Here is a 19635-nt window from a genome sequence, read left to right as displayed (position 1 = left end):
TTTGCTGTTTTTTTTGTTCTGATTAATTAAGTATTATCCGTTTTTTTATATCTTAATTTTGTGGATTTCTTGTTCAGACATCACTCCTCCCACATTCGAGAAAGCATTCAAGAAGCCTCGTTCAATGATTTCTCCCTTTCTTGGGAAATTTTCCCAGAAAATCTTGGTATCACGTTTTTTTTTTTTTTTTTTTCGGTCAAACTCCATAAAGAAACGTACATAAGCATGTCGCAGGACGTAATCTCGTCTCATGAGCAGCTCTCCATGGTAACTCTTTGCTTTTTTTTTCTTAATTTAATATCCTTCAATCGTCAATGACTCCGTGATTTATAAACCCCTGAATGCGTGGTTAATCTGTGTTTTTATCGAAAACATAATATATATAATTCTTTGAATGTGTTGATTAATTAGGTATAAGAAGTTCTATATCTTACTTTTCTTAAATGGTCAAAAACATTTTATCCTAAAAACTTTGTATGATAGAGGGAGATTCTCTTTTTGATTATCGTTGATATAAAAACTTTGTAATGACAAAGAATTTTGAATTTTCAGTAAAAAATAAATTGATGCATGGAAAATGGTTCTTATTCTTATTTATGCCCCTGAATGCATGGTTTGTGTTTTATAAACCACTGAATGCGTGATTTATAAACCCCTGAATGCATGGTTTGTGTTTTTATCGAAAACATAATATATATAATTCTTTGAATGTGTTGATTAATTAGGTATAAGAAGTTATATATCTTACTTTTCTTAAATGGTCAAAAACATTTTTTCCTAAAAACTTTGTATGATAGAGGGAGAATTCTCTTTTTGATTATCGTTGATATAAAAACTTTGTAATGACAAAGAATTTTGAATTTTCAGTAAAAAACAAATTGATGCATGAAAAATGGTTCTTATTCTTATTTATGCCTTTAATTTTCTTTTGTAAAAAATATCCGATGTTAGTTCTTACCAGGCAATGTTTTTAATTTCTGGACGTAAAAGAAACACCGGAATCCAAAAACTTTCCTTTTATGGAAACTCTCCCTCCTTGTCGTTAATTCTTTTATTTAACTGGATTCCTCTTGATAAATACCACAAAGAACGAACGAGATCTGATCGTATAAAATGTCCACCTCTCTCTCTAAACGACTGTCTTCAGTTAGATCTGTTTTTCTTGGTGTGCAGCAAGTTAGACCCTAGAAAATACGACCATCTTTTCATGCAAGCCTTCTACGTATGTCTCAAAAACATTACATGTTAGATATTTTACTAATGTTTTTTTTCAGCTACTTACATCTCTTTTTGTTTTGTTTTGTTTTGTTTTGTAGGATGAGATCACAAGCCCTCTCACCGCACAAATCTTCGATTTCTGCGATCCACAATTATTTGAAGAGACCTTTAATCAAACTTCCGAAGTGACTTCTGCTTCAAACTGTTGTGGCTATGTTGAAAACAACAACAGCAATAACTTTCCAGACAAATCCAACAGCGGTTCAAATCAAGACCATGAAGACAACAACAAAAACGATGACAACGGGGACTTATCGATCATATTCGATTCACAAGACGATTTTGATAACGATATCACAGCTTCCATCGATTTCTCTTCCTCTATTCAGTTCCCAGTCTCCGATCAGCTCCAAGACCAGTTTGATTTCACCGGTATTCAACTTCATCAGCCTCCTAACATCCTCTACTCTTCATCTTCTTGTGATCCTCTGCCTCCTCCTTCATCGGTTTTCGAGGAAGATTGTCTTTCTTCTGTCCCAAGTTACAATCTTGGCTCCCTAGACCCTACTTCTCCTTTCTTGGGTAGTCCTGGTTTACTAGCTTATTTGGCTGTAACCAAGAATATGATGAACACCGGTTTACCCATTGAAAGATCTGGGTTTTACTCCGGTTTTGGTTCTGATTTTAAACCGTCACATGATCAATTGATGGAAACCCAGGCTGATAACGGTGGAATGTTCTGCCCAGATCCGATCAAACCCATCTTCGATACAGGCGATCATCATCTCCAGGTACAAGAAATGAAACCAGTTTGGTAATCCGGTTAAATATATGCACCTGGTACTTATGTTTGTCATTTTTGTTCGGAATACCAGAACCACCTGGCCAAACCGGTCCTTCCGCAGTTAGGAACAGAGATAACCGGTTTAGATGACCCGAGTTTCAACAGTGTCAGCAAACTTACAGCTGAGCAGAGGAAAGAAAAGATTCATAGGTACATGAAGAAGAGAAATGAGAGGAATTTCAGCAAGAAAATTAAGGTTTCTATGCTTAACCATTAAAACCATATTAAACCATTGGTTACCGATATACAGTTCGTTAAAAATAAAATTTTGTTTAAAACAGTATGCATGTAGGAAGACATTGGCAGATAGTCGTCCAAGAGTTAGAGGAAGATTTGCAAAGAACGATGAATTTTGTGAACCCAATAGACAAGCTTCTTCTAGTCATCACGAAGAAGACAATGATGATGAATCAATCATGTTCAGCTACAGTTAAAATCTTATGAATTTTAGGTTGGTTTGATACTTTGATATGATAAACGTTTTAACCCGGCCGGTCCGGTTTGCAGGTGGGGGTCAAGGAAGAAGAACAATTGGTTAATTCTTCGGACATATTTTCACACATAAGTGGTGTCAATTCTTTCAATTTCAACTATCCAATCCAGTCTTGGATTTGAGTTTACATAGTCTTATAATCACAAAATAGTGTGATTATAAGACTAACAGCCTAGCCTCCTTCCTTCCCCCAAGTTCTCTGATCACTCTCCTTGCTTGCTTGATCTTCATGTTCCCTTACCTCTAGCTGGTACCCGGACTTTCAAGTTCTTTAACTACCTAACCAAACATCACAAATTTAACCAAACCGTTGCGGATGCTTGGAATCAGGCCGGTGGCATTGCGTCTAATCTCTCCACTCTCTGCTACAAATTCAGAAAAATAAAGGGAGCATTAAAATCACTAAATCGTTCCAATTTTTCAAACATTCAAGAGAGAGTGAGAGAAACTAACTGTTTGCTTCAAGTTGTGCAGGTACAAGCTCTAACCAATCCCACTCCAGATCTTTTCCAGTAAGAGAAAGAGTTGTATGACAAATGGTGTTTTCTGAGATTGATAGAGGAATCCTACTTCAAGCAAAAATCGAGAGTAAACTGGTTAAAAGAAGGGGATCTCAATACAACTTACTTCCACAGATTGGTCCAAGTGCGTGCGTCTTTCAACTCTATCCGGTTCTTCATGCTGCTTTCTGGCGTTATCCTCTCAGATCCTATCACCATGGGACAGCACGCCGTAAACTATTTCCAATCCATACTTGCCCTTGCGACAATGAATGTCTCTGTGTGCTCGCTAGACTGGTTCCAGCGTGTGCTCCACTACAGATGCTCTCCTGCGTTGATTCAGGCTATGATCAGAATCCCTGACTAGGAGGAGATTTGTAGAGTGATCATGAAACTTAACAGCAATAAGTCACCGGGACCAGACGGTTTTACCTCAGGATTCTTCAAGGCGACTTGGAGTGTATTAGGATCTGAAGTAACTAGTGCTATCCAGAATTTTTTCATCACTGCGTTTATGCCTGCAGCAACAAACGCAACCATATTAACACTAGTACCTAAGAGACCTGGGGCTTCAGTAATCAGTGACTTCCGCCCAATATCATGTTGCAACACAATATACAAGGCTATATCGAAGATGCTTGTTCAAAGACTAAAACCGATGCTCACTGACCTGATTCTCCCGAACCAAACGGTATTTGTCCAAGGCCGATTACTGGTTGAGAATATAGTGTTAGCCGCTGAGGTAGTCAATGGTTATCACAGAAACAAGGGCGCCAAGCGGATTGCAATCAAGGTAGACATCGCCAAAGCCTTTGACACCATCAATTGGAACTTCATCTTCACTTGTCTTTACAGCATAGGCCTCCCGGGACTCTATATCAGATGGTTGCAAGCGTGTGTCTGCACACCAAGTTTCACTGTTGGATACAATGGTACTGTCCAATGATATTTCAAAAGCAAAAGAGGGCTTCGACAGGGTGATCCTCTCTCGCCATACCTGTTTGTTATAGCAATGAATTGTTTATCAGTTCTCCTCAACAAAGGATCTGAAGATGGAAAATATGGCTATCACCCGAACTGTCAAGATTCAAAGTTAACTCACATCTGTTTTGCCGATGACCTACTAATATTTGTCGAAGGCAGTGCTGGCTCTGTAAATGGGGTTTTGGATGTCCTCAGCGAGTTTGAGACACAATCGGGACTTGGCGTCAGCTTGACTAAAACATGTTTCTTCTCCTGCGGCTTGTCTCAACCTGAAATAGATCATATCAAGCAAACAAGTGGATTAACTCATGGAACTCTACCTATAAGATATCTGGGTGTACCTCTCTGCACCCGAAAGCTGTCAATGGCCAACTGCGAGCCCCTCATCTCCAGTGTTAAAGCAAAGCTAACCTCCTGGAGTGCCAAGACTCTATCCTTTGCCGGGAGACTGCTTCTCATTAACACTGTGATTTCAGGAATCACAAATTTCTGGTGCACCATTTTCACACTACCTAAGTTCTGTATCAAGACAATAAACTCTCTCTGTGGGGCTTATCTATGGAAAGGGACGATAGAGGGACACCATACGGCTAGAGTTTCATGGGACACGGTCACTCACTCGAAGGAAGAAGGTGGGCTTGGAATACGCGACTTGCTTTCCTGGAACACTGCTACTTCAATACGCTTAATATGGCTTCTGTTCTTTAAAAGTGGTTCAATATGGGTAGCATGGTTGGTGAAGGAGATTCTCAATGGAAACCTCTCTAATTTTTGGACTATAAAAGAACGAAACAACCACTCCTGGCTGGTGAAACGTTTGCTCCGTCTACGGCCGCTGGTCTATACCTGGATTCGCATTGAAGTGGGGAATGGAAGGATGACCAGATTCTGGAATGACAATTGGAGTCCTTATGGGAAACTTTCCGAGTTTCTTAATCTCCCCCAACGGTCACGTTTTGGTATCCAAGAAACTGCAACTCTTGATGACCTCTACAGGGACGGTGTCTGGTCCCTTCCGGCGGCTCGATCAGAACAACAAGTTCTACTTCAGGTATACTTAACATCTCTCTCCCTGAACTCTCTTGATGATCGCTATATCTGGAGCCTAAACAGCTCTTCTCAAGAGTTCTCAACGGGTCTTGTCTACAGAGAACTGAAGCATCACAATCAACCAACCCAATGGCACAAGGCAGTTTGGTCACCAAGAGGCATCCCAAGACAGAACTTCCTCGCATGGCTCCTTGTCCAGAACCGGTGCCCCACGAGAGATCGGTTACTGGGTTGGGGACTACCAACAGACCCTCTCTGTTTGCTCTGCAACGTGGCACCTGAGAGTAGGGATCATATATACTATCAATGCCCTTATTCTTGGAGCGTTTGGACTAGAACTGCCAATAGAGCTGGTCATCGACCTGATCAAGATTGGAACCGTGAGATGATCAACATGCAGAATCTCCAAGGTCCCCGTCACTTGCAGATCATTCGACTCCTAGCTTGGCAATGCACGCTGTACTATATCTGGGCTGAAAGGAACTCGCGCCTACATCGACACATCTTCAAGCCTCCTGACTCAATTGTAAAGCAGATTGAAGCGACAATTCGATCAAAAATCTCCGCTCTCCGCGATTGATCTCCTCGACTCTCATCCTCTCTATTTGCTGTGTGGAACGTATAAATCATCTACTGGTCTCTTCAACTGCTTTGGACTGGGCTTTATTACTTCTAGTCGATCGGTTCTCCTTTATGTGTTATCATATGAAATATTACTAATGGGCTAAACCCCATAAACACTGCCTAGCTGGGTCTGTATCTTTTGAGTTTTCGTTTTTATGCTTAATAGAATGCCCTTTTTCAAAAAAAAAAAAAGTATTTTATAGAGGAGGTATACTTGTATATTTATTAGTGCATTTTTTGGCTATGACTCAGATTTTCTCAGAAACATATATAACATCAAAAGAGGGATAAAGGGTTTAGATAGGCCATGATAAATAAAACTGAAGTGAGGGGGAGTGTTTATGTTACATATATAGAACATTACGAAGTTTTGTATAGATATAGATTATATAACATGGTATCATATAATGTCTACTGTATTTGATGGATGCTGTATAATAATAGTCATTTGAATATCATTTATAACTCAACTTTTTTTTGATCTTTTATCATAACTAGCACAGTTCTGTGAATTGATGTTGTATAAGATTTGTCTAAATATAATGTATAGCACTACGTTGGTGGCGGAAACAATCCGAAACATGTTTTCAGTATAATATTTACATTCGTATAAGTGGATATAGTATTACGCTTTCTAGATAAATTATTGAAATATGTCACAATAACGAGGAGAGAAATAAATTATTGAATCAAAATCTCGGAATATTGTTTTAGCAAGCTTAACAATTTAGATGATGCACAACGAGTAGATCTTAAGTTTCCTACGTAACAGTCTTAAAAAAAAACTTTTCCCCTGCATTTTGAATTTATCACGATTTATACTTAGTACCTATTTGTATATAGCATGTTAAACGTTCACATGTTACATGTATATAGTATACTCTATTAGAGTCCTAAATTTATCTACCATTAGAAGTTGTCACTTAATTTTTAGACTCTTTCAAATTTATTACTAAACTACTTAATTTATGGACCATTTAAGTTTGTAACAATAATATTTTATTAAATTCTACTAAGATTATACAATCGGACAACTAAAACTAAACCAACATTAAATCTATTAAAATTTAACCAATCTCTTAATCTAAAATTAAAATAAAACTAAACCGAGGGTTGTTATATATTATTATATTAACAATACAATAACTCTAACTAGACCTCATGCTGGTATATATGATCGTATTTGCTTCTCTTGAGATCATAAACTGCATCAAAAGAAACATTAGATTAATTAATATTTTTCTCCATCTTTCATTATAATAACATTGAAAGAAGATAGTATACTGTAATTGTGGTCAGTTGATAGATTTTTAATGCATTACTGCTTGGTTCTTTCTTACGATGACGCACATTTAGATTGAGATCACTTTTCTCTGTTAAACTTAGAGAATGTCAGTAGACAAGATTCAATCATATAGAGATTATATCATGTTCATATTTTATGTTAAATAAATAATATTTTTTTTATCATAGGTCTAAATACAATTCATACATGTGTCTTTTATGTTAGATTAGATATTTTGTAATTCAAATAAGATTAATATCTAATAATTTGGTAAATACAATCATTATCTAAAAGAATATTAGAAACATATTATCAAGAACAGATTTGATCTGACTTTAGTTACGTGTCTTGCAAACAAAATAACCACTAACAACTTAATTTGATTTCTTTATTTTGTTATTATGTTATATTTGATAAGGTAATATATAATTTTCAAGACTTTGTTCCTTATATTCTGAGCTCTCTATTTATTAACCTACCATCTACATTCGAAATATTGTATATCTTAACATCTTATAACAACTTCTACAAAATATGAGAATCATATCTTTCAATCCTTTCAAATACGTAAATCATAATATCTTAACGAAACTTATTATCTTAAAAGTAAATCCAAAAATGTTTGTGCCAAATATATTATATCTTTTTGATAACAAAAATAGTTAGAAAGACGTCATATTAATTTGTTAATATATTTGAATAAAATACTTTAAATAAAATCTAATATTTTATTTTATGGAAAATAAAATCGAATTTACTCTCCATATCAAACTAATAAATTCCGAACTAAACATCTAATTTATTAATTTAGAGTCCTATTTTTATCTACTATTAACAAGTCATAATAGGACCACTTAAAAAATCATTTAATATGACACATTTGATTATTTAAATTAATAATAATTATTTTTGTTTTTTCTAATTATAACAAAATATGTTGAGAAATAATCTAACAAAATCTTACTTCAAAAATTAAATATTTTATAAAATAATATTTCAATTAATTTTGTAATTAATAATATAATATTTTTATAAATCAATATTAACTAAAATTTTATTATTCTATAATTATATTCTGTATTATATAAAAACAGAAGTGTTATATGAATAAAATCTGAAAACATTATATTAAATTGGTAAATTAACAAATTTTATTTATAAAATTGTTTCATTTAAAAAAATTATCACTCATCATAAAAATGGGTTAAAATTCGTAAACTATATAATATTTATACAAAAATAAATTTATTAGAAACTCTCAACAATATATTGTTTAAAATGTTTATATACAAAATATAATAGTATATAATAATAACATTTAGTTCATATACTATTAAAAAAAATATTATTAGAAAACTACGAAAGTTTAGTAATTCATTTAAAATATTAATGACAAATCAAATTTTAATTATAAATACACATTTTATTTTATTTATAACAAATATTTTGAAATTTTTGTACAAATATTACCAAAAATTCTAATATATTTTATAAAATAAAGTATTATTGTAGTAACAAAAAATATTCAAAATTCATGTAATCTTCCAAACTCAAATATAGTAGTGTAATTTTCAAAGTTTTCTTGATAAAATATAAAATTTTAAAAATAATTATTCAAACTCAAAATTATAATATTTCAAATTTTATAAAAGATAAAATCATAGATGATAAATAATAAAATTTTGAAATGACTAGGAAAAAACAAAATATATATGTTGTATAAACTAAAGCAATCTAATATTTTGAAATTTTAATTACAAAAACTTAATATCATAACATCCAAAAATATCCTATATCAAAAAAATCTACTAAAATAATATGATAGATGCTACTATGTAAAATAATAGATTTTTATTATTTAAACAAAACCATGTTTTTAACTTATAAATCCCATAAAACACTAAAATAATATAAAGTATATTTTTTAACACACAACACGTAAATATTAATTATCTTAAACATATTTATTTTTTATAATACAATTAAGTAAATTTTGAAAATATATTATAGCATAATGTATAAATTAAACAAAATATTTTCGAGGAGTTTATCTATTTGATTATTTCATATTGTTATTTTATTGTACCTAACTTGAAAATATATTAGTAAGTAATAAAATTAATAACAAAGTAAAATGTATTAAACAAATCACTATATATTAATAACGTCGAATAAGAAATATAAATAATAATATTATAGAGCTACACAATATATAATACAAAAATAAAAATTATAATAATATCAAATACATTTATAAATGAAAAATATTCGCATGAACGTGCGGGTTAATATCTAGTTTTTTTCTTAAAACATTGACCATATCTTCATATGATGCAAAACTGCGTTCATAAAGATAAAATAATTATAAGTTAAGAGATAGTGATATGTGTTGAGTTTGATCCACCGAACACACACACACCTCACCTCCCACTAGAAGCCAACTAACCAAAAGTTGAGAAAATAAGACTTAAGTGGAAACAACGAAAAAAATCAAAAGGCAGATTATATATAAAAGTGGATGCAACACGCTATGTTTGTACAATACCCATTTCTTTGATTGTCACATATGTTTTGCTTCAAAGCTTTGCCCACTTTCTTCTTACTCAATGATTCTTTAGGAGGAGAGGTAACATTATTTCTTATGCCTTAAAAGTTGGTGAGACATATAACGGAAGAGGAGCAATCATCCAGAAGGTAAATTTTCATCTTAGCTGAAAATACGTCTTTGATCCGTTTTTAATTTAGGTATAAAGCATTGCAATGAGAAAGGTTAATGTCTTTTCTTTTTTTTTTCTTTTCAAAATGGTGCTATTTGCCTTGATGTTATCAAATAAAAACTGGCTGCTCAAATCTTAATTGTCATTAGATCTTGAAGATCAATCTTAGGGTTTAGTGATTTGTTACTTTATAGTTTTTTTTTCTTTTCAGTTGAAGAGCTTATAACCCATATTCCTTATAGGTAAAACAGGTATATCAAGAACTTTGGCTTTTTTTACCAAACATGTTCTGTAGCTTTGAATTTTACGTTTTGTTTTTGTTTTTTTTCTTTTTTGAAGTTTGTATCCAATGTTAGATGCATTTCGTTTTTCAAAATGTAATCAAGCAAATGATTTAGTACTAACTACTAAATAGATAAGAATATGTTCTTATACATGTACAATGGTTCTAAATGGTAATAAAAAATGAATGGAATAGTAAATTTCTATTATTTTCTCAAAAACTACACCATTTATAAAGAATATAATTCTTTGGCATTCCTTTAATTCTAAAGAATTAGAAAAGCTTATTTAAACTGGAAAATTATAAATAACAAATATTCTGTTTCATTCCCCTATTATTTTGTTCTAATTCTTTTCTCTCTCTTCAATCCTATTGTTTTTAGTTGTCTTAACGAACCTTTTGTATACTACTATCGGAATCTTGGTTATTTATGCATTTAGATTTTAATATTTCTCAGATTTGTGTGTGTCATCCTTGCGCAGGGGCCATAAACAATTTTAATATGTTTCTATATTTGTCTCAGGTTTTGTATTGATTAGGAATCTTTCTCGTGTGAATATCGAAGTTACTCCGGTTCTACAACGAGCAAAGCAAAGTAAAAGATGGAGGGTGATACTCCTGACGCTAAAAAGAATGAAGATCAGTTGATGAATGTGAACAATGACGTGAGTCCTTCAAGCCTAAACAGCATATCAAAGTCGAGAAACTTGTTACAAAAGAAAGATGGACGATGCTTGGCGGTCTTGAGCAGCGGGAAGTATTTACAGATATTTAAAAACAGCCCCAAAGTATCATGTAGTGACGAGTTCTCTACTTCTTCTCCAAGTCATTTCTTGAGGAAACCAGGAGCAGACTCTATTGCTGCTGATCAATCTCGGAAGGTAATCTCTTTACCTAGTAACAACACCTTCTCGTCTCCATCTAGAGACGATTCTCAAGGAACCCTTCAGTTCACTATGAGAGCCAATGGAACGCCTCGTTTTGTTTTCAAGTTGGACAATCAAAAAGATGTTTATGTAGCAAGCTTAAGCAGCAAGGCTGATGACCAAAGTGTTTTAGAGTATTCATATATGATTCATCTGCAAAGAAGAGAATCATCATCTTCTTCATCATCGCTTCTAGTTGGTAGAATTAAGGTGTCAACCTTGTCCTCTGATTCATCGTTGAGTGAGAAATTCAAAGAGAGAAGGTTTGTTTTGTTCAGCAACAATGGTGAGCATTCACAGACACCGTGTAAGAAGAAAAATAGAGGATTGTGTGAAAAAGTAGTCGGTGTGATGAAGAACGATGAGCAGATGCAACAACCAAACTTTGATCACGAGCAGGCGAATCTACTGGAAAACAACCTTCCAACAAATCTTGAAACGTTAGCTATTGTTGTGAAACAAGAGTTTCTTGAAGAAGAAGAAGAAGAAGAAGAAACCGGAGGTTGGGGATTGAAGTTCTTGAGGAAATCTACGTTGGTACAAACTGAAAGTGGAAGTTCAAGATCTAAGACAAGTGTGGATGTTGTGGTTCCATCAGGGATTCATGGAGGGCCTGAAGATCGGCCTTGGAGTTTGATAGAGAGGTGGAAATCTCAAGGAAACTGTGACTGTGGAGGATGGGACTTGGGTTGTTCCTTAACATTTCTTAATGGCCAACCACAAAAAGACAAGCTATTCATAGAGGTAATAACATTTCTTCTATATATATATATATAATAGATCAAACTAAACTCTGATGGAGTCAATGTGTTTTCAGAGATCAAAACATGAGACGAGTGTACTAAGGATTGAGAAGCTTCCACGAGGACGCTACTTTGTTCAATACCAAACATGGCTATCTGCTCTGCAATCTTTCTCGGTTGCTTTAGCATTCATACATAGCCACAGAGCAATCAGTTACGACCATTGAATCTATAATCATCATTAGTGTTTTATAATTATTTTCAGCTTTTAGCAAATATTTCAAGACAAAAGTAGAAACCATTGATAGATGTCTATATAACCAAAACATTTGAATGTCGTACATATTGCCAGAAAATTAAAAAAAAAAAAAAACATCTACCAAAAATTCCCAAATTTGTTTTGAAAGAAAACCAAACGGCAAGTGATTGATTGATCTTGTCTTCAGACAATGGCATTGGCAGCACTAGCAATCCTAGGCCAAAGATCAGCACACTCTTTACCGATAGGACCGGTGATCGCAGAACCTTTCATTTCTCCCTTGGGGTTCACAATGACTCCAGCATTATCTGACCAATATACCAAATCAGCATGTGTTCACAAACTCATGCTACTAAGAAAATCAATTATCAATGTTAAAAGAGAAAGATGTAGAGTCCCTATGGAGCAGAAGCAAGCGTTAAAGCAAAATAAAGCATCTGTAACGAAGGACACAAATTAAGTTTCCCAGACTTGTAACCGTATCAACACCCTCTAGACGTGTGTGTCGGTGGATACTTGACTTAAACCTGGTTAATGTCAATCACAGAAACTACATATATCTAAACTAAAAGATTAATACGAATATCGAGTTCAAATGGAGCAGATACAAGCGTTAAAGCATTATAGCATCTGTAACGATAGAACACATTTTAAGTTTACCAGCTCTTGTTTTGTATTAATACACACCTCAAAACGAGTTAGTTAACACATGACACAAGTCTGGAACACGTACACTATTAAATCTATAACTATTCATTGACAAAACAAACTATTTAATTAATTCAAACATTTAAATTAACTGTTTTAAAAAGAATAGTAAATTATTATTTTTGTTTACCTTCGAAGTACATGAAAACACCATCCTTTCGGCGCCACGGCTTCCTCTGCCTAACGATGACAGCTGGCAGAACCTTTTTCCTTAGATCAGGCTTCCCTTTCTTCACGGTGGCCATCACCATGTCCCCGACACAAGCGGAAGGCAATCGGTTGAGACGACCCTTGATTCCCTTCACGGAAATGATGTAGAGGTTCTTGGCACCTGTGTTGTCGGCACAGTTCACGGTCGCCGCTACGGGGAGACCAAGCGACATCCTGAACTTGTTACCAGACGTACCTCCACGTCCTAATCAGCATTAAAAAGCTAATAAGCAATGAGAATACTTTCATAAATTGCATATGTTTAAGATCTAAGAGTGCGACACGAACCTCGCTTCGACATTTTGGACGGCTTGAGCTAATCTCTGTTTTGTAAGAAAATTAGGGTTTTCGCGGCTTTTGATATATAAGCGCGACGCATAGTGAGTGCTAGGGTTTTAAACTTTTGTGTGTTTTAAAAGCCCAACTCTTTGGGTATTTGCAGGCCTATTAAAAGCCCACGAAGAGTTATTATTATTGAACTGTTTTTTGCTTCCCACACCGGAGCAGTGGGAGTAACCAGCGAGCGAAAGCTCTCACGATAAATAAAGGTCTTGTTCTATTGAATCGAATCACTCAGCCATGTGGTGAGCACAAAGCGAACTATTCTTTCGCCTTTTACTAAAGAATACCGTGTGTTCTCCACGCTTAAGTGGCATACGCCTATTTTTGGAGGGTTTCCCCTCTATAGTGGAACCCAACAACCTTTTATTCAAAATCTTGATTCGCATGCACGGGTACATATAATGGCGAAGAACAGTGTGCTTGTTGATGTAGCAAAAGCTGATTAGTTTGTCATCTCATCCTTGTTAATAATCCTAGAACTCAGTTGTTTTTTTTTTTTTTTTTTTTTTTGCTGATATCAATGTTTTGGACTGATCTCATGTGTGTAACAAATGCATTTCTTCCTAGTCTTTAGTTACTGTATCAATGTTTTGGACTGATCTCTTTTCTCCGTTCAGAATTGCCAGAGGGGACTGCTGTAGCCAGCATTGCTACTAACCAAATTATATTTCCAGACACATCAACAAACAGGAATGTGCAAAGGTATGTTGAGAAACAAGCATCTAACTAAATCTCAATTGATGTTTTCTGCTGGATTCTGTTGATAACAAAGTTAGGTTGTATTTTGTGCAAAGGGAAAAAAACAAAACAAGATTTGGCTTTTGGCAGGAGTTACTTGGAATATAAGATTATGCTAATTATGGTTATCATTATGTAGTCCTCCTAATTTTTCTCACATCCTCTCTCCTTCCTTAGGACAGAGAGAGATTCGAATCCAAGTTGTCTCTTCATTTCTCTCTGTCTCTCATTTTGTTCCCTTATTAAAACCAATAACTTCTCTCTCCTCACTTTCTCTGATTTTTGATAAAAATCCGAATCCATCTTGATCTTTTCTTTTCCTTGCATAGGTTTTTTTTTCCCTTCCTACCTCCCTCCGTGTGATGGCTCGTCATTCCCGGAGGGAGTCCTTCTCCGACACGGCGGCCTCTACAGTTTGTCCTGACACTGATCTTCTCTGGCCATTTGGGAAACTCGATGGACTTGACAAGGATGAAATACGCGAAACCGCGTATGAGATATTTTTCGCGGCTTGTCGGTCATCACCTGGATTCGGAGGCAGAACGGCTCTCACGTTCTACTCTAAGCACAACGGTGGTGACAACGAAGGAGACGGTTTAGGAGGAGGAGGAGGATCAGGGTCGAGTAAGGGTTCAGCATTCGGATCTTTAGGGAGGAAAGAGGTGGTGACGACACCAACAAGCCGAGTGAAACGTGCATTAGGGTTAAAAATGCTAAAAAGATCTCCGTCTAGGCGAATGACGACAGCTGCGGGAGCCGCGTCTGCTCCTTCCTCCCCTGGTAACGGAAGCAGCATAGGAGCTTCGGGTCACATTAGCCCCGGTGCTGGCTTCTTGACGGTCCCGCCTTCTCGGCCTAGACGACCGTTAACTTCTGCGGAGATTATGAGGCAACAAATGAGGGTGACTGAACAAGGTGACACTCGGCTAAGGAAAACCCTAACAAGGACGCTTGTTGGGCAAGTAAGCTACTCTGTTATCTTTAATAATACTCTCTAAATCTTAGGGTCCGATTGGTAATGGCCGCAGGTTTAAAAATTTTACTCTAGAAAAAAATGTAAACTTTTTATTGTTGTAGAATTTTATGGAAAGCTCCGAAAAATTTGCTCTAGATCTTTGGTTATTTAAAGAGTCGTGATTTGAACTTTTTATTAAAATTTGATTGTTGTGAATTTTAGTGCTGTAGAAATAAATGGGGAGCACCTACAACCATTGTCAATCACACCCTTAGTTTTAGAGTTTTGAGATACTTTAAAAATAAAATTACAATATCAAAAATAAAATTTAATTTAGTACATAATTTCCACAGAAAAATTATTATATGTTATTACATATAATAATTTTGTAATTAAATATGCAAAATGATTAAATGAACTATAAAGTTACTTTTATAATTTAGCAAAACAAAAAAAACTATAAAGTTACTGTAAAAATATAAACTTTAAATAAATAAAAATCTCAAAACTACTATATTCATGGAAAGGAGTTTAGTATGAAAGAATCTCTGTTTCTAGATTTTGACTAAGGAGATTGAATGTTACTATTCTTCAGACGGGTAAGCGAGCAGAGACGATCATCCTCCCGTTAGAGCTTCTCCGGCACGTGAAAACGTCGGAGTTCAGTGAAGTACACGAGTATCAGATATGGCAGAGACGACAGCTTAAAGTCACTGAAGCTGGTCTTCTCCTCCACCCATCAATCCCCCTTGAGAAAACCAACAACTTTGCAATGCGTCTCCGAGAAGTCATCCGCCAGAGCGAGACCAAACCCATCGACACCGGCAAAACCTCAGAAACAATGGCTACGCTATGTAACGTCGTCATCTCCTTAGCATGCCGCAACACCAACACCACAGCAAGCGATGTATGCCACTGGGCTGATGGATACCCTCTCAACATTCATCTCTACGTGGCGCTTTTGCAGTCCATTTTCGACGTTCGTGACGAGACGTTGGTTCTTGACGAGATCGATGAGCTCTTGGAGTTGATGAAGAAGACATGGTCGATGCTTGGAATCACGCGTCCCGTGCATAACTTGTGTTTCACTTGGGTTCTGTTCCATCAGTACATTGTGACCTCTCAGATGGAGCCTGACTTGCTCGGTGCCTCTCACGCCATGTTGGCTGAAGTGGCTAATGACGCCAAGAAGTCTGATCGCGAGGCTCTCTACGTGAAGCTTTTGACGTCGACGTTGGCTTCTATGCAAGGATGGACCGAGAAAAGGTTGCTGAGTTACCATGACTATTTTCAGCGAGGGAACGTTGGATTGATCGAGAATCTTCTGCCGTTGGCTTTGTCTTCGTCTAGGATTGTTGGGGAGGACGTGACGATCTCTCAAGGGAGTAGTCAAGAGAAAGGAGATGTGAAGCTGGTGGATTCTTCAGGGGAGCGTGTTGATTACTATATAAGAGCTTCTATTAAAAACGCTTTCTCCAAGGTAACTTGAACAGCAAGTTACTTATATTTTCCTGTTATTTGTTTTTAATTCGTTGTAAAATGTTTCAGGTTACTGAGAACATGAAGGACAACGTTTCGGCAACAGAGGAAGGAGAAGAAGCGGCGAAGATGTTACTTCAGCTAGCTAAGGAGACAGAGGATCTTGCTTTGCGTGAGCGAGAGTGTTTCAGCCCTATACTTAAAAGATGGTATTCAGTTGCAGCTGGTGTGGCCTCGGTTTCGGTACACCAGTGTTACGGTTCGGTCTTGATGCAGTACTTAGCTGGCCGGTCGAGTATTACTAAAGAGACTGTGGAAGTTCTGCAGACGGCGGGGAAGCTGGAGAAGGTTCTTGTGCAGATGGTGGCTGAAGATTCAGAGGAATGTGAAGATGGAGGCAAAGGTCTAGTTAGAGAGATGGTTCCTTATGAAGTCGAATCGATTATACTACGGCTTTTAAAGCAGTGGATTGATGAGAAGTTGAAAACAGTTCAAGAATGCTTGAGTAGGGCAAAGGAAGCTGAAGTAAGTTTATCAAATCTTGACTTGTGGTTCAAGAAAGCATTTTGGTCATATGCTTAAGTCTTTGTTTGTTTTTCTTTTCTTTAGACATGGAACCCTAAATCAAAATCAGAACCATATGCTCAATCTGCTGGTGAGTTGATGAAGCTAGCTAACGATGCGATTGCTGAGTTCTTTGAAGTCCCGATTGGTATTACAGAGGATCTCGTTCATGATCTGGCTGAAGGGCTAGAACAACTCTTCCAGGAATACACTACCTTCGTTGCATCTTGTGGTGAGTGAAAAGAAAATGTAAATCATATCATATAACTAGGCATGGACACATTTATTTGGAGCAAAAAACGAACCGAAAAAAGGATCTGTTCGGATTTAGATCCTCTCAAGTAATGAGCGGATCATATTTCTTTTGGACCGAAAAAATCGAAACCAAACCAGATTAGAATGGGTATCTAAATTTTTATAACCATTAACTATATTTAGTTTTAAATAATTAAACGCTTTAAAATATTATTTATAAATTGAATTACCTGATAAAAAAATTACTCAAATATTTTTTATCCAAAATATTTATAATTATCCCAATTATCCGATTTTTTTTATCTTGAAACCCAAAAAAACCTGATATTTAATATGAAAAATCTAAAATTTATTAACCGAAAACTGTAACCAAATTGGACTTGAAGTTATATAGGATATTAGTCGGTTTTCAACTTTATTACTCAAACCGAACCAAAAATGAAATAACCGAGCTGAAACCAATTTTTCTTAATATCCGAACGGATCCTATATCTCCAGAACCGAAAAACTGAAAAAATGTATTGAACCGATACCGAAATGCCCAAGCCTATGTATAACTGTTACTGACTCTGTTTTTGATTTTGTTAGGTTCGAAACAGAGCTACATCCCTACGCTTCCTCCTCTCACAAGATGCAACAGAGACTCAAAGTTCGTAAAGCTTTTAAAGAAAGCCACACCATGCACTGCCTCCGGCGAAGATCTCAACAGCCTCAGCGGCGGCGCCTTAGGCATCTCCGACGGCCACCACCCACGTCCCTCCACGAGCCGCGGCACCCAACGCCTCTACATTCGCCTCAACACTCTACACTTCCTAAGCTCTCAGCTCCACTCCCTCAACAAATCCCTCTCTCTAAACCCTAGCGTCCTCCCCGCCACGCGCAAACGCCACCGCGAACGCACAAGCTCATCCTCCTCCTCTTACTTCGACTCCACGCAAGCGGGGATCGAAACCGCGTTCCACCACGTCTCCGAGGTGGCAGCTTACAGACTGATCTTCCTCGACTCGTACTCGGTCTTCTACGAGAGACTCTACGTAGGAGACGTCGCCAACGCGAGGATCAAGCCCGCGCTACGGATCTTGAAACAGAACCTAACGCTGATGACGGCGATCCTCGCGGATAGAGCGCAAGCGTTGGCGATGAGAGAAGTCATGAAGGCTTCTTTCGAAGTGGTTCTAACGATTCTGCTAGCGGGAGGACACTCGCGAGTGTTCTACCGAGCAGATCACGAGATGATCGAGGAAGACTTCGAGAGTTTGAAGAAGGTTTATTGCACGTGCGGGGAAGGGTTGATACCTGAAGAGGTGGTGGATAGAGAGGCGGAGACGGTGGAAGGTGTTGTACAGCTGATGAGTCAGCCAACGGAGCAGCTCGTGGAAGATTTTAGCATCGCGACGTGTGAAGCGAGTGGGATGGGTTTGGTCGGGACGGGACAAAGGCTTCCTATGCCCCCGACGACTGGGAGATGGAACAGGTCGGATCCGAACACGATCTTGAGAGTTCTTTGTTATAGAGATGATCGTGTTGCTAATCAGTTTTTGAAGAAATCGTTTCAGTTGGGTAGACGGAGGTGACACCTGGAAAAGATCACTAATCATTGTATTGACTAGGGGTGGGCACTTCGGTTATTTTATCGGTTCAGTTCGAGTTCGGTTCGGTTAATTCGGTTCTAGAATTTTTCCAGCTGAAGTAAACCATAGTTAGTTTGGTTTTGATCGATTTCGGTTCGGTTATGTTCGGTTCGGTTTATATTCGGTTTGGTTTGTATTCGATTCGGTTTGTATTTCGGTTCGGTTCGGTTCGGTTTAATAGATTTTCTCTTAGTTTATTTATTGTACAAGAAATCATGTTTTAATACATAAATGTATGGTTGTCATGAAATAATCGCGTTGGTCATAATAAATATATGTAATACATAAGCTAAAAAAATAGTTTGATGTTTTCACTTTTCAGTTGTATAAATATATGTAACAAATTCTTATAACTTGATATTAAAAATCTCACCTGAAGTTATTAGAATTGACACCACCAAAAGGAAAAATAGGCAGGAAGGAGAGTAGGAGACGCAGAAAAGAGACGTTGCAGAAAACTTTTGTTTTTAATTACACTTGGTTTATGTTTTAATTTTAGGGTTTAAAAGTATACGCTATTGAAAAAAAATTAACATGGAAATTATGTGGGCTTAATGACGAATATTACAAAAGTTAGACGAAATGTCATGGAAATCAAATTATATTAAGATTTCTTTCGTGCAAAAGGAAATTACGTGGGCTTAACCTTAGGATTTTAATATCTTGATATTACTAATATTTTAAATTTAAATAACTATAAAAACACTTCGGTTTATCGGTTCTGTTCGGTTTAAACCGAACTGAACTGAACCGTTCGGGTTGGAAAAATCTTCAACCGAATGATTTGAAATTCGGTTCGGTCGGTTCGGTTCGATCGGTTCGGTTCG

At 36.3% G+C, this 19635-nt stretch overlaps 4 protein-coding genes and 1 non-coding gene across 7 annotated transcripts; 4 read left to right on the top strand and 1 right to left on the bottom strand.

Annotated features, from left to right (window-relative positions):
- Positions 1-365: 365 nt before the first annotated feature.
- On the top strand, positions 366-2677 carry LOC106400432. Its single transcript, XM_022703217.2, has 5 exons — positions 366-1222; positions 1317-2009; positions 2094-2258; positions 2344-2469; positions 2570-2677. Exons 1-5 carry the CDS (start codon positions 965-967, stop codon positions 2675-2677), a joined length of 1350 nt encoding a protein of 449 aa, XP_022558938.2. The 5' UTR covers positions 366-964.
- A 6816-nt stretch (positions 2678-9493) lies between these two features.
- On the top strand, positions 9494-12090 carry LOC106397001. Of its 2 annotated transcripts, none has more exons than XM_013837523.3 (3): positions 9494-9692; positions 10522-11668; positions 11742-12090. In XM_013837523.3, exons 2-3 carry the CDS (start codon positions 10601-10603, stop codon positions 11892-11894), a joined length of 1221 nt encoding a protein of 406 aa, XP_013692977.1. In that variant the 5' UTR covers positions 9494-9692; positions 10522-10600; the 3' UTR covers positions 11895-12090. The 2 variants fall into 2 exon arrangements, with proteins under 2 accessions (XP_013692977.1, XP_013692978.1); XM_013837524.3 differs by lacking the exon at positions 9494-9692 and adding an exon at positions 9732-9966.
- On the bottom strand, positions 11891-13268 carry LOC106397002 (60S ribosomal protein L23). Its single transcript, XM_013837525.3, has 3 exons — positions 13133-13268; positions 12765-13049; positions 11891-12234 (listed from the first exon to the last, which is right to left on the bottom strand). The coding sequence occupies exons 1-3, from the start codon at positions 13143-13145 to the stop codon at positions 12110-12112; spliced, it is 423 nt and encodes a 140-aa protein (XP_013692979.1). The 5' UTR covers positions 13146-13268; the 3' UTR covers positions 11891-12109.
- A 151-nt stretch (positions 13269-13419) lies between these two features.
- LOC125588152 lies at positions 13420-13538 on the top strand. Its single transcript, XR_007324546.1, has one exon. It is a non-coding gene; the product is annotated as a U5 spliceosomal RNA (small nuclear RNA).
- A 168-nt stretch (positions 13539-13706) lies between these two features.
- LOC106400247 (protein unc-13 homolog) lies at positions 13707-19119 on the top strand. Of its 2 annotated transcripts, XM_022702967.2 has the most exons (6): positions 13707-13888; positions 14254-14886; positions 15475-16359; positions 16428-16883; positions 16968-17154; positions 17766-19119. In XM_022702967.2, the coding sequence occupies exons 2-6, from the start codon at positions 14287-14289 to the stop codon at positions 18749-18751; spliced, it is 3114 nt and encodes a 1037-aa protein (XP_022558688.2). In that variant the 5' UTR covers positions 13707-13888; positions 14254-14286; the 3' UTR covers positions 18752-19119. The 2 variants fall into 2 exon arrangements, with proteins under 2 accessions (XP_022558688.2, XP_013696076.2); XM_013840622.3 differs by lacking the exon at positions 13707-13888 and having other exon boundaries at positions 13986-14886.
- Positions 19120-19635: the final 516 nt, after the last annotated feature.

This window comes from Brassica napus, chromosome C5 (genome assembly GCF_020379485.1).
Source record: "Brassica napus cultivar Da-Ae chromosome C5, Da-Ae, whole genome shotgun sequence".
NCBI classification, from domain to species: Eukaryota; Viridiplantae; Streptophyta; class Magnoliopsida; order Brassicales; family Brassicaceae; genus Brassica; species Brassica napus.
This window is presented reverse-complemented; position numbering and strand designations above follow the sequence as displayed.

Excerpts from the sequence above, each read along its gene's own strand:
- LOC106397002 (XM_013837525.3), bottom strand. Across the intron at positions 12,235-12,764 it reads TGTTTTCATGTACTTCGAAG|ATAATGCTGGAGTCATTGTG; the intron begins GTAAACAAAAAT and ends TATATTGGTCAG.
- LOC106400247 (XM_022702967.2), top strand. The coding sequence starts at position 14,287 with ATGGCTCGTCATTCCCGGAGGGAGTCCTTCTCCGACACGGCGGCCTCT. Across the intron at positions 14,887-15,474 it reads CAAGGACGCTTGTTGGGCAA|ACGGGTAAGCGAGCAGAGAC; the intron begins GTAAGCTACTCT and ends ACTATTCTTCAG. Across the intron at positions 17,155-17,765 it reads TACCTTCGTTGCATCTTGTG|GTTCGAAACAGAGCTACATC; the intron begins GTGAGTGAAAAG and ends TGATTTTGTTAG.
- LOC106397001 (XM_013837523.3), top strand. The coding sequence starts at position 10,601 with ATGGAGGGTGATACTCCTGACGCTAAAAAGAATGAAGATCAGTTGATG. Across the intron at positions 11,669-11,741 it reads AAGACAAGCTATTCATAGAG|AGATCAAAACATGAGACGAG; the intron begins GTAATAACATTT and ends ATGTGTTTTCAG.
- LOC106400432 (XM_022703217.2), top strand. The coding sequence starts at position 965 with ATGTTTTTAATTTCTGGACGTAAAAGAAACACCGGAATCCAAAAACTT. Across the intron at positions 1,223-1,316 it reads TTTTCATGCAAGCCTTCTAC|GATGAGATCACAAGCCCTCT; the intron begins GTATGTCTCAAA and ends TTTGTTTTGTAG. Across the intron at positions 2,010-2,093 it reads CAGGCGATCATCATCTCCAG|AACCACCTGGCCAAACCGGT; the intron begins GTACAAGAAATG and ends TCGGAATACCAG.